General features: G+C 43.4%; 1 protein-coding gene across 2 annotated transcripts in view; it reads right to left on the bottom strand.

The window, feature by feature from the left end:
- The window catches only part of OSBPL5 (oxysterol binding protein like 5), a 129,115-nt gene that overhangs the window by 29,134 nt on the left and 82,954 nt on the right, over positions 1-17,027 (bottom strand). For both annotated transcript variants that reach the window (XM_083718226.1, XM_083718225.1), the window contains exons 4-7: positions 11,875-11,955; positions 10,252-10,353; positions 7,822-8,025; positions 2,926-3,010 (exon numbers count right to left, since the gene is read on the bottom strand). In XM_083718226.1, the coding sequence (XP_083574352.1) occupies positions 2,926-3,010; positions 7,822-8,025; positions 10,252-10,353; positions 11,875-11,955 (472 nt within the window). The remainder of the gene's footprint in view (positions 1-2,925; positions 3,011-7,821; positions 8,026-10,251; positions 10,354-11,874; positions 11,956-17,027) is intronic.

Here is a 17,027-nt window from a genome sequence, read left to right as displayed (position 1 = left end):
CTAAAACTATCCAATCACTGAACGTCACTTTCGATCCTTCATTTGCATAACTATCTACAGTATCCATCCAATCAATGAACGTCACTTTCAATCCTTCATTTGCATAACTATCTGCAGTATCCCCTGCTGGCCCAGGGTGAGAACTTCAGTACATAACACCATACATAACCACCAAGGTTATTTCTGGACAGAAACTCTATAGGAAGGGCAGAAAAGGACATACTGGAGGTGGTGTCACTCTGTACAATAAAGAGCATTGAGTCCAGCAATTCCAAAAGGGACAGATTCCTCCACAGAAGCATCATTGGTTGCAATAACAGGCCCCAGCATTAATTTAGGAGACGTGTTATACCACCCCCCTGATCAAAATCTTCAGGGAGATCTTGAGATGAAGAATGAAATCAAGGAACAATCCGAAAAAAGAGACATTGTAGTAATGAGTGATTTCAACTACCTTCACACAGACTGGCTACATATGCCTTCCAGTCATGAGAAAGAGGCAAAATTGTGTGCCCTGGAACAGCTGATACTGGAACCAACCAGAGAGGTGGCAACCCTGCACTTAATCTTGCGGGGCACCCAGGATATGGGTGCGAGATGTGTTGTTCAGCCAATTGGGAACAGCGCCCGCGTGCTATTAAATTAAATATACAGGTAAACGGCCAGCTGCCAACAAAATCAAACATGGCCACATTTGATTTCAAAAGAGGAAACTTCCCCAAGTTCTTGCCCTGCTTTCCCCTTTGCACATTCAAATGGCTGTCCTGAAGAGGGTGTATATATCTTGATTTTTCTCTATATACTGCATTTTCCCTTGTCCATCTTCATGCTGACAAACAAGCACTCCTGTGAAGCAGAGTGAGCGAGTGGAAAGGTGGGCAGACAGGGGTGGAGGAAAGAAGGCAGGCCAGTGGCGCAAGCAACAGACCAGTGAAGCAGCCAGGTGGGTAGCCCAGGTAGATCTTCCCACACTCTCTGGGGTTGGTGCTGCTGCCATTGGTGTAGAGAGGGGAAATGAAGGGGAGGAAGTATTTCTTCCCTTTGTCCTCCTCTCCCCGCTAGACCAATTCCTTAAGACTGCTGCTTAAGCACTCCACCAGAGAATTTAGATCATACCACCAGCAGATCCAGCACAAGAATTAGAATAAATGGCACCTGCTAGAGGAAAATTTACGTCTGCCCAGGGAGCTGACTAATTACTATGGGCTCTTATTTGGCTAGTGCCTACACTATAACATACATAATGGTTGGTTCAGCCCGTTTGTTTGAGGCATTTCGATAAAACAGTCATTGAAAAGCACAGCTGTAGGCCACACCATATTCACCCAGGGCAACTCAATTCCCACCAAAATGCCAAAGGAACAACAAATAGTAAGTGTTAGTAATCAGTGAATGTTATATGCAAAATATTGGCTGAAGACCAATATGGTTTTAGATTAACAAAGTTTGGCCTCTCACGATTCCCTCCTCAGTGAACCTGGGTTAGCATTTTCTTTATGTGGTATGGCTCTAGAATAAGGCAACCTGAGTTCAAACTCTTGAAAGCAAACTGGAGTTGCCCTCGTATGCACACTCATCTGGGAGTGCAACCCATAGAACAAATGGGACTCACTTCTGATAAAGCATGCACAGTATTGCACTGTTATAATGGGCAATAAGTCACCCACCCACCCTTCTCCTCTGAAGCTGCTATTTGCATTGAGAGGAAATCCTTTGACTGGCCCCAATGGGGGATTTCTTCCCTATGTAAATAAGGGCATCAGAGGAAAAAATTGGGTCAGGACTGCAGCAGGGGAAGGAAAGGGTTAATTTACCCAGATGCTGGGATTCCAGTGGTTATCATCCCCCCCCCTTCAGCTGCTAATTACATGTGAAAACATGCACACTAAATGCAAAGACACATTTGACTTCAAGCCTGGCTTGGCCCTAGCTTTCCTGAGCACTTTGGAGGAAGGACAAGGTACAAACGTGGTAAATGGATAAATCAGAGCATCCCATAACCCCCCCCCCAAAAAAAAGATATATAATTTTAAAATTGAGACTATATAGGATAAACCAACAATACTCAGCACAGTTAGTATTTTACCAGTAATTTCAATCATCATCAAGATGCAGTTTTCAAGGATAGAGGTCTAAATGAGGACCCAAAGGAGCAGGTTGCAGTTTGAGTACATAAGGCTGATTGCATGAAACTCATTGCAAGTAAAGGTTAGAGAAGCCCAAAGGCTATTGTAAACAAGATAGGTCAATCCAGTCCACAGAAGCCAAAAGGAAACTGTTCTTATGCACACCTCTTTTTCCCCAGCTGGGATGACGGTTCTTAGACAAGAACTCTATGCTATCCCTCCCCAGCAACAGAATGACTGTATTACTTTACCCTGCACATTTTGTAACTACGTTAATGAAATGTCAAGTTAAATTGATCTTTAAGAAGATAATCGCTTTTATGGCATGGATTGATAGACAGTCATTGAAACTATTAAACTGCCGCAAAAGCCTGAGGGACCGGTTGGGTTTCATCTCTCTTCCATGAGCTGCCTGCATCTGACCAGAAACTGAAATATGGGCTCCCCCCCCCACAAAAAAACCTAATTATATATTGTAGCTGTCTGGGGGAGGGGAACAAAGTGGGATGTGGAACATCAATACTAAGTGTTCTGCAATTCCTCCCATTGCAAAGGTTTAGCGTGGTAATGACAAAGAAAAACAACAACACCTTAAAGTCTTTTTTACCCTTGAAAATTTTGCACTCATTTCCACTGGATTAAAGGTGGTTTCCCCAGAGAGCGCATGACATGAATTACATGAAGCCCAATGCATGAATCATAAGGGGTCGAGCATATCTGCTTGCCCAGAAAGATCTGTATTGGTTAATTGGAAGAGAATGAATAGCACGTAGACATAGAGAAAAGGTCAAAAACTTACCATCTGATTCGGAAGCTGCCCTGAAGATCAAGTAGCTGCTTGGAAGAGGCTGTGTGATTGAGCCTACATTCTCTCCCTTTGGACCCTAGAGCGATGCATGAAAAGAGGAGAAACGTATTTTATCATTTTCCCATATCATTTCAGTTTATATTCTCTGCTTTTAATTAAATGAAACAAATGAAAAGTATGCAACCACCCTCCATTTCTGGGATAGAGCAAACTCCAAAATGCATTTAAAGGTAAAGGGACCCCTGACCATTAAGTCCAGTCACGTACGACTCTGGGGTTGCGGCTCTCATCTCGATTTACTGGCTAAGGGAGCCGGCGTTTTTCCGCAAACAGCTTCTGGGTCATGTGACCAGCATGACTAAGCCTCTTCTGGCAAACCAGAGCAGTGCATTTAGCTATGTCTAAAATAGATGCCTCGAAGAATAGAGTTCTGAATCCCAGTGGGAAACTCCATGAATATAGAAAGGCTCTCCACTTCTGAAAAATGCCCTTCAATTCATGGAAGGTCTGTGATAAAGGTAACTGGGAAGATTTGGGTGTCTACGAAGGTGGCCTCTGACACATTGCCCAAAGTCACAGATTTGCATAAAGTAACTTATACATACAGATGCAAATTTAGAAGCAATCACTATAACTTAAATAAAAACACAATACATCTCAGCATAGTGGTGACCAGGTGGCTTGTGTGCCTACTCAAACAGCTATTCTGGTGGTAACTGTTGATAGGCACCTTAAAGGTCCCCCTGCTCTCCCTTGCTAGGAGTTTTGGTCTTCACAACAGAGACTCTCCAAACAGAGGAATGCCCTCTGTCAACTAGGACACACCCTTGGTGTGACTCAGGGTAACTCACCTCCTAAGATTGTTTTTTTATTTCTATATATTTGCTTGTTTTTTAATTTTCTGTTTTTAGGTCACTCTCCCCCCAAGTCTTTTCAAGTGACAAAAGGGGAATAACCTAATGTACACCACTCTGAGATCTTTAGAATAAGTATAGGGTGCAAGTGAATGTAAGTGTGTGTGAGAGACAGAGAGAAAGAGGGAGAGGGAGAAGGGGGAAGCCAGATCTCTCAGTAGCTTTGGAAACTGCCCTTCTGTCATGGGGGGAATCTCAATCTTCCACCCTGACAATATCAAAAGACAGGTCAGCATGCAAACAGAGTTGTCTGAATGAAAGTGACTATTTCATAGCTTTGCCGTGACTGGGACGTCTCTCACATAAGCTCCTGGCTCATCAGATGCTACTCAATTGTTCTTTTAGTTGACAGATAATTTAAAACACTTTGGTGTTATAAAGAAGTGACTCTAACCCTTACTCCAACTAAAAACATTAGCACGATTCCTCCCCCACATATCTCTTATATAAAAAAGCCCAAAACCATTCATATCCAGAATGCATCAAGTGTTTCCCCAAAGCCCAGCTTTCAGATTAAAACTAGCAAAAGGGAAAAGGGCACTAGAAGTACTGCCAGTTCATATTAATGTCAGCCGCAGCATTGAGATCTGCTAAGCTGAATGATGAGATTCCCAGCTCTGCTCATTTTGTCTATTATGTCTCCATAGCAATAGCTTCAGTTTCATTCACAAGCCCATCTTGCAAAAGAGAAAAGATGTCTTAGCCTGGCCTCTTCCAGGGAGGGCAAGTAAATAAATGTACTCATTCCCTGACAGATTTTTAGGTATTAAAAACTAGGTCAGAAAATGTGTTGCTTCAGCAGTTCAAATTGTCAGATCATCTCTAGATCAACATGATCAGTGGTAGCCTCTTATTTTATTTCCCACTTTTCTGGTTCTCAGGAGCAAAATCTAAAAAACTGCAATACATATTCTCTTCTTATGCAAAACTGCAATGAATAAATAAATCCTACAGTCCATGTTTGGCCACCTGTGATGCTAACTGTTGATACACATTCCATATGAACCTTTAAAAGCTTCTCAATATTCAACATATCTGGAATTTGAAGTATTCCATTAGGCAGCTTGGCTTCTGTAAGAAAGCTGAAGAAACTCCCTGATTTTCACTGGTCAAGCAATTCTTGCACACTTGACTGAGTTAACTAACTCATTTTCTTCCTGAGTAAACAAGTTTAGGATTAAATGATCAACACCCTTTAAAAGAGCATTTTAAAAGGATGTCCCAAACTGCTCTCACTTTAAAGTGTTCATGTCAGAGCCAAGCTATGACATGTAGCTCAAAAGACCATCCCTGATGAGAAAAATTGAGTCTCAGTACTGAACCTCAAAGCTGGTGAAGTTCTCTCGCGATACAGCCCCATCAAAGGTTTCACATAAGGAGTCATTAGACTGGAAGCTTGCTAATCATACACACTGCATTACCTCCTATGGTCAAGCTAATGCCAAACATATTGCTCTGATTTCCTTTGGACCACATAAGTAAGGCTGAGAGGTGGGTCTTGTCCAGCAGCCCAGGACCTACAAACACACTGCCCAGGCTTGCGCCCCGGGGAGGTCACTTTGGTGCTGCTAACGCAGCAGTTTGACTTCACCCCTGAAGGGGCATTCCATTGTCTCTTGAGACAGACAGACATGTCACAAAAAAGGAAAGTTGTCAGGTCTTCTCTCTGAGGTGACAAATTTTCAGGAAGTATGCAATTTTCAGAGCGGGAACACTTTCAGCTTGCCATGTGAAAACTAGAGGTGGAATAGTGACACATCGGATTTGGTTATGTTATGACAGGGGTCAGCAACCTTTTTCAGCCGTGGGGTGGTCCAGCGTCCCTCAGACCATGTGGTGGGGTGGGCTGGACTATATTTTTTTTGGGGGGGGGGCGAATGAATGAATTCCTATGCCCCACAAATAACCCAGAGATGCATTTTAAATAAAAGGACACATTCTACTCATGTAAAAACACGCTGATTCCCAGACCGTCCGCGGACCGGATTGAGAAGGCGATTGGGCCGGATCCGGCCCCTGGGCCTTAGGTTGCCTACCCCTGTGTTATGACATCACTGATGGTTCACCTGGAAGGAGGCAGGCTTAAGGTACCCAGGTCTAATGCTTTATTAAGGAGGTCAAAAGCAGACCGATTTGTTCATGGGTACAATTTAAAAGGCGATAATGCAAACATCAGAGCAAGACCCTTTGTGACAAAAAAAAAGAGAGAGGTTTCTAACGACTGCCAACATTTTCCCATGAGATAAATATTTGCAAGTGAACAACTTGGTGTTTCAAGTTCATTATTAGGATTAATTACAACACACATTGTGTTTCAATATTTTAAAGGCCCCAATTGAATTGAAGCGACTATCAGCTAATTTGACCAATATTTTTTGCATTGTAGGCAGAATTCACAGATAACCATTACAAAATGCATGTTGGGGGGTTTCCATTGTGGAAGGCATCTTTCTCTGCACCTCCCTCCTTTTTATGTAGTGGTTGTTGTTTTTTTGACATAACAAGCAGGATCAAGAAGAGGGGCAAAGCTCGGTGTTGCAGCATCTGCTTTGCACACAGAAGGCCCCAGGTTAAATCTCTGGCATCTCTAGGTAGGGATGGGAAATCTCCCCCTCTGAAATCCCAGAGAGCTGCTGCCAGTCAGAGTTGACTACACTGAGTTAGACAGAAAATTTGTCCGACTTGCTAAAAGGCAGATTCCTATGTTTCTAACTTGAATACAACCCTTCATGATTTTTGGCTGATCCTATGAAAAGCTATTACCTTGCATGGAATTTTTGTTTTGCCTTCCAAAACACAATCTTTTTACTTCAGAGCACTTTGGCATGTTAGAATGTAATGGAAAGAAAGAAAGAAAGAAAGAAAGAAAGAAAGAAAGAAAGAAAGAAAGGAAGGAAGGAAGGAAGGAAGGAAGGAAGGAAGGAAGGAAGGAACAGAATGTTTCATTTCCAAACAAGAATGGGTCTGTTCTGAGTGGCCAGCTATGAGACATTTACCTGGATGTCTGTGGTTCCATTTTTGACATATATTTCTAATGCCAGCATGAAAAATGATATCAGCTCTCCAAGCATAAATATGGCCCCATTTATAGTCTCTTGCGATGGAGCAATCAGCACTGCATTAATTTAGACTGAAAATGTTCCTCACAGTATCTTAGCTGTCAGTCTGCAGACTTGCTACTTTTAGGAATGGACCAGATTCAAGTGTGGTTAAGCACTGTTCCCTCAAAGCAGATGTTAATAATCTCTGAACGTGTCAGAAGGTGGTGAGGAGCCAGTCTCATTCATCACAGCTGGCGGCAAATGCTATTTATTTATGTCTCAGGGAAAGAGCGTCATTTCTTGACAACGTTGCTTGGATTATTTATAAATAGAAGTTGTAAGATCTTCAGGCAGTAATATCTTCACTGGGCCCAGAGGCCCACAAAAAGTTCAAGGCTCTATTGTACTAGAGGCATATAAATACAATGCTCAATATTGTGTCCCCTTAGAGGTTCCAACCTAGTTAGCCCAGGACAGATGCAGCATGGAAGGAAATATCACTTTGCATGTGGAGAATTGACCCCCTACCTACCTACCTCCTCCCACCTCCTTGAAGGCAACAAGCACAGGTTAAGGACACATTTCAGCCTACCAAAAGCACTCAAAGAAAGTGCAGAGCAGCGGCATAGAGGGCATAGCTTAGAAAGGATCCCGAGGGCCTTAAACAGAAGCCTGGAGAGTTATATTTGTCCTCTGGCCCTGAAGTTTCCCTCATGATCTATCATGAGGAATGCTCCCAAAAAGAGAATTCTGCTGAAATCTCTCTTGATTTTACTGAGGTTTCCCTTCCCCACAATAAATTCCCAGCAACAAATTCTTCAATATTCAGATCCCCGATAGCTGCCAGAGCTACTCCCGAGCCTGCTTGGGGCCTGCTGTTTTCTCCTCAAGGAAGCTCAACATTTGTTGCCAAGTTCAGGCCTTGCACTTACCTTCACAGCCCAAATGGACTGATCCAGCGGGTGAAAAAGTTTGAAACAGAAGCCGTCCTTTTTGGAGGGTCTCTCAATCAGCTCACAGGAATGAAGCAAGATGGTCCCCACCCACTGCCCGACCTTTGGTGTTTTGTAGATCAGCAGGACTCCGGGTTTCAGCACACACCACAACTTGGTCCAGCTTTTCAGAGTCCCACGAATCTGAGGGGGGGAGAGGGAGGAGGAGTTAGGAGGAATTATTCACCTCTCTACTCAAGCCAAGTCACTATCCAGCAAAGCAGTTTTAGATAGCCCCTATCCAGTGAAATATTCTTGTTTAATAGAGTCAGAAACAAAGCAGCCATACTGAAAGGGGGCTCTAGTCTCCCCAGTGGCTTCTCATGCTGTATGACTTCTCATGAAGTAACTTGGGGCTGAAGCAAAACTCCCAGGGGAAGCTGCCTGCAAAGAAAAGCACTGGTTTTCACTAAGCAGCCGTTACTGGTGAAACCAGAGCAGTGCACAGAAACGCCGTTTACCTTCCCGCCGGAGCGGTACCTATTTATCTACTTGCACTTTGACGTGCTTTCAAACTGCTAGGTTGGCAGGAGCAGGGACCAAGCAAAGGGAGCTCACCCTGTTGCGGGGATTCAAACTGCCGACCTTCTGATCAGCAAGCCCTAAGCCCGTTTCCCATAAGCAGCTCATTAAGAGGGTGCAATTTTGCTTTTACCCCAAGACCCCAAGACATTTATGCAGCATTTCCCTGGAGAGACTATAGCCTCTTACATCCAAAAGGGCAATGCATGCTGAAGTCACTTAATTTTTTACATTTCCAGGGTTTCAAGGGGGGGGGGGAATCTTCTCCTCCTACTTCCCACCACCACCACCACTGCAGCCTAGCTAGTGTTTTAGTGGCTCCCTAGAAAGGTTGCAGAAAACCTCAAACAACCAGAGGAGCCCATTTCTCTTTCACGTATCTTATGGATACGTTGTTTGGTTCTGAGATCAAAGTATATTTCCTCCACGTGCTAGCAGGGAGGGGACAAACAGATCAGAAAGGCACATTTAAAGTGTACCATTAACTATGGCTAATGGAAGCCAGTGTCAGTAAGAACTTCAGAAAATGGCTGCCAGTAATAGATCTGATCACCAGAGATCAGAAGGTGACTTCATGACTGCGTTGTTATATAAGGGTTTGGTCCTGCAAGAATGCAGAGTGATGGCGTAATTAGTGGGAAGCTGTAATTTAAAGGAAATGATTAGAAGTTTCAACAAGAAGAACGTGTGGCTTATATCAAAGGTCACCAACCTTTCTGAGCCTATGGGCATATCTGCAAACAGGAGAAACTGTGGTGAGCGTCTCACACACGCATGACAACCTGCCCTATGCTTCTTTTGAGGCTAATTTCAGACTCATTTAGCACCAGAGAAGACCTCTGTGGGAACATATACACATGCCCCATTGGCAATCCCAGCTTTATATAAATACACAAGGCCACCAGTTCAGCCTTTGGCATCTCCAAATAAAGGGAGGTTGGTTAGCAAGGCTGAAGAGATACTTCTGCCTGTAGTGTTTAGACTTGTTGGGCTGGATGGACTGTTGACCTGAGAGCATGAAGAGAGAGCTCTTTCATTTTCCGCTTTAAAATATCTATCATTCCTCAATTTTCTGCCTAAAGAATGCATTTCCATAAATGTCAGAATTAACATTGTAATGATTTTCAGAAAATTAGTCTCCCCCCTTTTGAATTATGGTGCTGGAGGAGACTCTTGAGAGTCCCATGGACTGCAAGAAGATCAAACCTCTCCATACTGAAGGAAATCAACCCTGAGTGCTCACTGGAAGGACAGATTGTGAAGCTGAGGCTCCAGTACTTTGGCCACCTCATGAGAAGAGAAGACTCCCTGGAGAAGACCCTGATGCTGGGAAAGATGGAGGGCACAAGGAGAAGGGGACGGCAGAGGACGAGATGGTTGGATAGTGTTTTCGAGGTTACCAGCATGAGTTTGACCAAACTGCGGGAGGCAGTGGAGGACAGAGGTGCCTGGCGTTCTCTGGTCCATGGGGTCACGAAGAGTCGGACACGACTAAACGACTAAACAACAACAACAAAAGTCTCCCCCCCCATACCACCACCAGAAAAGGGCACTTAACTAATATGGAAGGCATTCTGAATGAAAGGAAGTCCTTGGTGAGCCAACAGTCAGGCTATCTGTCTTCCTAACCATTTCCCTTGCTTCCCTAGTCTAAATTTTATTGCTCATTTTGACATATATAAGTTTTGGATCAAAAAATATAGTATTTGAGTCATCAGGTTTTATTCTCCAAACAGGAATATTTGTAAGCAGCAAGCAACCTTGAGAGAGAAGGCAGCTGATGGATTATGATTGAACAGCCCTAAGAGTAGCTGGATCTTCTTAAAATGATGCTTTATACTAAATTACCTTCAGCCAATCTGCCATAATGACCACACTGGGATCTTTCAAAGCACTGAAGAGTTGCTTGGTCGCCCTTTTCTTTTCCTGCCTGTAATTCTTCTTCTGTACCTGTTACAGAGATGGGGGAAAGAGGGGTGAAAACACTCATGAACACAGTTTTCTTCTTTCTCCTATGCTAGCAAAAAAGAAAGTGGGTGAAAAACTGAGGAGAGAAGATGAGACCATGGCATTCATTTAGAGAAACAACTCGCATTGTAGGGAGTGAAACAGTGGCTGGGACAGCAAGTGCTTTATTATCTGGTAAAATTGCTATTGATTTTGGCCTCTTACTTAATGCGGTTCCACAGCTGCTTGGAACAATCCTTTTTACTCAAGGAGGCAGCGCAACATAGTGCTTACAGAGGGTCAGATGAGGACCTGGGAGACAAAGACTCAAAACCCTACTTGGCCATGGAGCTGAATGAGTAACCATGAGCCAGTTATATTCTGGCAACAGGGCAGAATGTGAATCCTTCACAGCCACTTCCATTGATTTTAATTAAGGAGTCCAGGTATTGGGCATATCAAGCCTTACTGAGGACCATAGGAAAGCAATTCACTTTCACACCCAGCTTCAGAATTCTCCAGGTTTTGTTTATTTTTCTGTAAGTATTAATTTATGGATCACTTTTGCTTACACGTGTCTCATATATGTGTGTATGATTTACACACATATAAAAACCAGATAAAATAGTTTTGAAAGCAGCAGAAGAACAACAACTGAAAACAAGTTTAAAATCAATACAAAATGAATACTGAAAGGCAGAGGATTTTCATTCAGCTGGAAAAGCTCGTCAAAGCAAGCATGATTTCCATTGTTTCTGTGGGTGCTTGTTGTATCTCAACAGGAATGCTGTTCCAGGGAACAAGGGCAGCCACAATGAAAGCCCTGCTCCAAGTGCCTGTAGAGCGGGGCTTCTAATGTTTCTGGGACTTTAAGGAGAAATGCTCCTGCAGAACACAGTGACCTACAAGGGCAGGTTGAGCATATAAGGAAGGGATGGAGGTTATAAGTAAACTGGTTTTGCATTGTTGTTTCACTGGGAACTTGTACCTCCACAGTTGTCGCCAGTTGTAGTGTTAATAAAGCCCATGTGTGACATTGACTGGAGACCACTGACAGCTCAAAGAAAGGATTAAAATTATCCTATTATTGGTAAGATTCTTCTGGAAAATATAGCTGAAGAAAAGAGCTACCTCATGCACGGCAAAGTTGTAATTTGAATTAATTACATTCTATCCCCTTTTAAAATGTGTTTTTTTTGGGGAGCCTATTGGGTTGTTGTTTTTATTATGTATTTTGTGGCTTTATATCTTGATTTTATTCTGTGAACCAACCTGAGAACCCCAGGTATAGGACGGCATATAAATTCAATAAATAAAAAATGTAAAAAAATAAAATAAAAGCAAACTAATCCACAGGGAAGAAAGAGCAGTGTTAAAAAGAAGAAGAAAAGAATTCTGGCCTTGCTGTGATACTCCAGAGACGTGGCCTATGGGCTAAAGAGAAAGAGGTTCAAGTCTCTCGAGCAACAGCTTCCCACACAAATAGAATAAATATTCTTTTCCACACATCTAAACTATACGTACCTTCAAAGTCTCCTTCTTGTTGCTTTTTCCAGTGGGAGATACACACTCTTTATCAGACCCATTGCAAAATTTGTATTCAATCTAGAATGGAAGGAATTGCAAGATTTTAGGCTCCTTAAAATAAAATACAAAAAGGAACCAGTCAGCAATGGTTATCAACATTCATCTAACCACAAACTAAAGAAAAGGCAGTACTGAGTAGTTACCAACATGTACCAGAACTAGGTCCCTGCCTTGAGCCCAGGGGCCAAAATAATCCTGGGCACCTCAGTCTGAAACCCCCATGCCAAGACCACTAGGGACAGAGCCAGATCCCAAAAACTTTGCTCTTTCCCCTTCTATCTGCCTTCGGGATCAGTCAGGATTTCATATAACACGGGCACTGACACAAATCATGAAGAATGCAGATCATGACCTCATGTGTGTGGCTCAGTGGCAGAGTATTTCATTTGCATGCAGAATGTCCCAAGTTCAATCCCAAGGATCTCCAGGTAAGACTGGAAGAGATCCAAGTGCGAAACCCCAGAGACCCATGGCCAGTCAGAGAAGACAATAGGTTGACCAGTGCTCTGAATCAGTATGATGCAGTTTCCTATGTTCCTAAGAAATTAAACCATGGTTTATAAGTATGTTCACAAGTTAGGCAATTTCGGGGGAATCAGATTTGCTCCAATCATGGCTTGTCTCAGTGCAGATGGAACATATAACCACAGCTAATGATGGCAAGTTGGTCCACAGATGGAGGAGAGAGCGCACATGTTCACAGGTTGGCTCAAGCTGTTCCCTAAGGTTAAGGGATCAGTGGTATTACATCCGTACAGAGCCTTATAAAGACACCTGTCACCTAGTTAGGTCACCATCACCCACCATTGACTTCAGTGGCTTCAGATGCAATGGGATGCCACAGTTTCTCACTAGGTGAAAGAACCATGGTGAGTTTGGGCTTGCATAGTCTCATTTTCTGCCCTGCCCTTGCACAGCTGCAAGGAGGCTAGAAGCACTCACTTTCACTTTTCAACAAATCACAGCTCCTTGCTGCATGCAAATGCTGGAGTTTGTTTAAACCAACTGTGATTTCACATCCTGGTTCATTCTATCAAACCACAGTTCCACTGTAACAGGAAGCGGTGGTTTGTTTAAGACTGCAAACAAAGAGCAGGAAGAGAGGAAAAGGGGGGGGGGGTCTGCAAACCCAAAGCTCACACAGGTTCTGTTCACAGAGGGGGAAAGCATGGGCTCCCATTATGTACAAACCAGGCCCTATATGCAAAAGGAGATGAAGGCAAGATAGCCAAATCCATTTACTCTTGGATAAAGGCAGAAAAAACACAACCCAAATAGCTCTACATACACATACAGTATTTATGCTTTGGGAAGTGATGCTTTGGCAATAGTAAATGTCCCTAGAATGTTTGGACTCTTAGCACAGTATTCAACTCAGGGAATACAAGGAACATTTTGTTCCTGAAACTACACCCGCCTGGACTCTCTCTGTTTCGGAGTTTCCTGCCAACTGTGACTGGTCCTGGTTTCTTTGACTGCTGGATATATAGAAAGCAGTTACATGTAACAGGACCGACACATTTCACTGGTGAAGATAGCTATCGTCATCTTCCGAAGGTTAAAAGGCAAACAGTGAGACTACATTGTAGTGTTTATCGTCATTTGCATCTTGTTCCTAGAATGCTGGCAAAATAGGAAATTGGAAGGATATCCAACTATGCTCCTACTCTTGCCTATTATGCCTGCAGGAGTTGGTTTCTGAGCTCCTCAAGACTTGGGTTTTGGGGTGTGTGTATGTGTATTCTGCAACATGTTCTTGACACAAAATTAACACACCAATGGGGGATTTATACTGGATCACCCACACATCATTCCACTTTACTAGTTGTTCTGTGATGCTTCCCCAATCATAACACATTACTGGTGTCTGGAAAGGCTACAGTGCAACAAACGTGGAGACACCCTCCCCCCACAAAAAACCCTGAACATTTGTGGTATGAAAAGCTACGGGATTTCAACAAGAAGTTACAGGGCATGCACTAATTGGAAATGAAGCACTATGATCACCCCAAAACTTGAAAGCAGGAGCACATACGACCACCCTAATAGCATCATGAGCACAAATCATCAGTAAAAAGCACCTCTAGAGCCTCTGAGCAAATGGTATACTAATTTACTATAACATTGGTGGTTTCTATTTTCAGCTTTAAAATTTCCCTGCTTCTCAGATGGCAAAAACTAAAATACACGTGCTTAGGTAGCATAGGGTACAGCGGTCTGCAGTTCCCACTCTCTCTAGGGGCTCATCCACATTTTGCTCATTCTGTGCCTAGAATGCACAAGAGGTTTTCCATTTGCCCTGCTGCTTTCCCTGGGAAAACCTGCTCTCTGCACTGAATCAGAGCAATCTATCAATACAATACATGGAAAACCTAATTGACATTTGCTCCGATTCAGCAGGAGAGAGTGGGTGTCTCCAGGGGGAAGTGGTAGGACTAGACGAAGTCTGGATGAGCCCTAGTATTCAACAGCTTCTGAGTTTTCCTTTTACAAATAAATGAAGCAGCAATCCTATGTCCACTTTCTTCCAAGAAAGCTCACCTATAGAGTGAGCCTTATTGCTGAGCAATTTAGGTCACTTCCTGTACTTTGTTTCGGAGACCCTTAAGGATCTGCAGTTCGCAGGATTAATTGGGGAGGGGCATGAATGTGGTATAAGAGCACTTTAAATGGATAGTGTGGATGAGCTCTTATTTCTAGAGGACGGGAAACAGAAAACTGACTTACTACAGATTTTATAGTGCCTCAGAGGCTGCTTCTCTTCCTCTTAAGCAAACTGACCTTAAGACATTATAAATGTACTAAAAAGGATATGAAAGACCAGCAACAGGTGACCTATGTCACTGATCAACTGCTCGGACTCTGGGTGCTGCAAAAGGGAGAGAAGCTAATTAAATGCATTAGCACGAGGCCAGAGGGATGAACTTGCTTGCAACACCAAAGCACTACTGGTTGCATAAGGAACTGGTGAATTTGTGGCTTATTCCAAAATGGACAGGTGCTCAACTGATACTTGACATTAACCAGCTGGTTTTGCAAAGGGGAGAAACAAACAAACAAAACCCAAACCCACTGCTAGAAAAAGGATAGTACCCCTCAAGTCTGTTACTGTGTTGTAACTGCGACTCTGCAGCGCAGTTCTTCATTTCTCATTCACAGTGGCTGCTGTGGTGAGGAAAAACAAGACTGCACACTTCTTGTCCTTATCTTTGTGGCACACCTTGCTACACATTTTCCCTGTACTTATTTATCATGTGCCTGGCCACGGCAGCCTGAATTCTTCCCTCCCTCAGTCACCCCAAAGCCTCCTGATGTCTTAAGCAATTCCATGTACTCCTCCTGCTGCCTGTTGTGCCTGTGAACTCACCCACAGAACACTTAAATGGGGGACCAGCACCCCTCCAGATGTTCCTAGAACTCTCATCATCCTTGGTGATGCTGGATGAGTGCCCACCGACATCTCCCTCTCTTCCCGCAGACCTCACCTCAACACTCACCTTTACCTGAAAGCAAATGGGTTAACCCAAAGGTTGCAATACCTTGCTGAAATGAAACACAAGCACTGAGCTTGCGGCAAGGGAGAGGCCATATATAGGGCACCCTGCTTTACATGCAGAAGGTCCATAGTGCAATCCTTGGCCGTTCCAGTCTCAAGGATCAGCCAGCAAGTGATGGGAAATATTCTGGACAGATGGTGACTACCGAGTTGGATGGGAAAAGAGCTTGATTTGGCCTAAGGCAGCTTGCTGTGTTCTTATAAATCAAAGGTAGCCAACCTGTTGCTCTCCAGGTAATTGTGGACTACAACTCCCATCAGCCCCTGCCAGCACAGCCAATGGTGAAGGTGACTGGAGTTGTAGTCCACAGCATCTGGAGGACCAGCTGGGTATCCCTGTGGTCAATCACATTCCACATGAAACTTCTCATTTGTTGAGGTTATTAGGGCTGAGGTAGGGCAAGTTAGGTAGGGGCTGAGGTTATTATTATTATACAGTGGTACCTCGGGTTACATACGCTTCAGGTTACAGACGCTTTAGGTTACAGACTCCGCTAACCCAGAAATAGTGCTTCAGGATGAGAACAGAAATTGTGCTCCAGCGACGTGGCAGCAGCAGGAGGCCCCATTAGCTAAAGTGGTGCTTCAGGTTAAGAACAGTTTCAGGTTAAGAACAGACCTCCGGAACGAATTAAGTACTTAACCTGAGGTACCACTGTAATAATTTTCCAAGGCTGCCTACCTAGTGCCTAGTTTAAGAAGTTTAGGCTGTGAAATGCTAAACACTCTTGCCTGGGAATAAGCCTCATTGATCTCAATGGGATTTGCTTCCCATGTGCTGGTTTGCTCTGTTAGGCTCCAGAGACTTTGCCCCATCTTAAAATGATTAAGAAATCTCGTGCTCCTGCAGTTAATGTTTCATTACTCTAACTGCTGCTTGTTTTTAAAGAACATAGTTTATGTTGTTTTTTGCAGACTGAGACTTATTGAAGCATTGCAAGTCACCTTGAAAATACTTGTTTACGAAAGTGATACAATAACTGCATATAATTGCACTTGCTTGCTTTCACACAGAGTGGCCACTTACGTAGGAATATAGTTTGCTGTGACATGTGAAATGGTCAAAGTGAATCGGCTGGAAACAGATAAGCACCTTTGCCGCACAATGGCAGGCTTCCTCTACCCTGTGACTGTTTGGTCACCTGTTTTACCAAACATTTCCTTAAATGCTTTCTGCCACACATGTTCCAAAAGTCACCCTGCATGAGAATTTTGACAAGTGGTACTAAGGCTCCCCCATATTTTCCCATGCGAATTGATAGCTTGTATGTCAATAGTCTCTGTTCGGTGACACTGTGCAATGAAAGAATTCTTTTAAGCACAGCAAGATCAGAATCAATCATCTGGTTCCCTAAACAAAGAACCAGGAAATAGTGGCAAAATGCACAAAGGAATGCACAAAGGAATAGAAAGAACTAAAATATCCACTTAGTAGCAACAGCAACAAACTGTGTACATACAGTTGGAGCAACAACAAGCACTGAATAACAAATAACAAAACCAGCCATAGGGTTCATCCAAACTTACTGGTACC

This window comes from Podarcis gaigeae, assembly GCF_964106915.1.
Source record: "Podarcis gaigeae genome assembly, chromosome: 1".
In the NCBI taxonomy this organism is placed as follows: Eukaryota; Metazoa; Chordata; class Lepidosauria; order Squamata; family Lacertidae; genus Podarcis; species Podarcis gaigeae.
The sequence above is the reverse complement of the archived record's forward strand: the minus strand, read 5'-3'. Positions and strand labels throughout refer to the sequence as shown.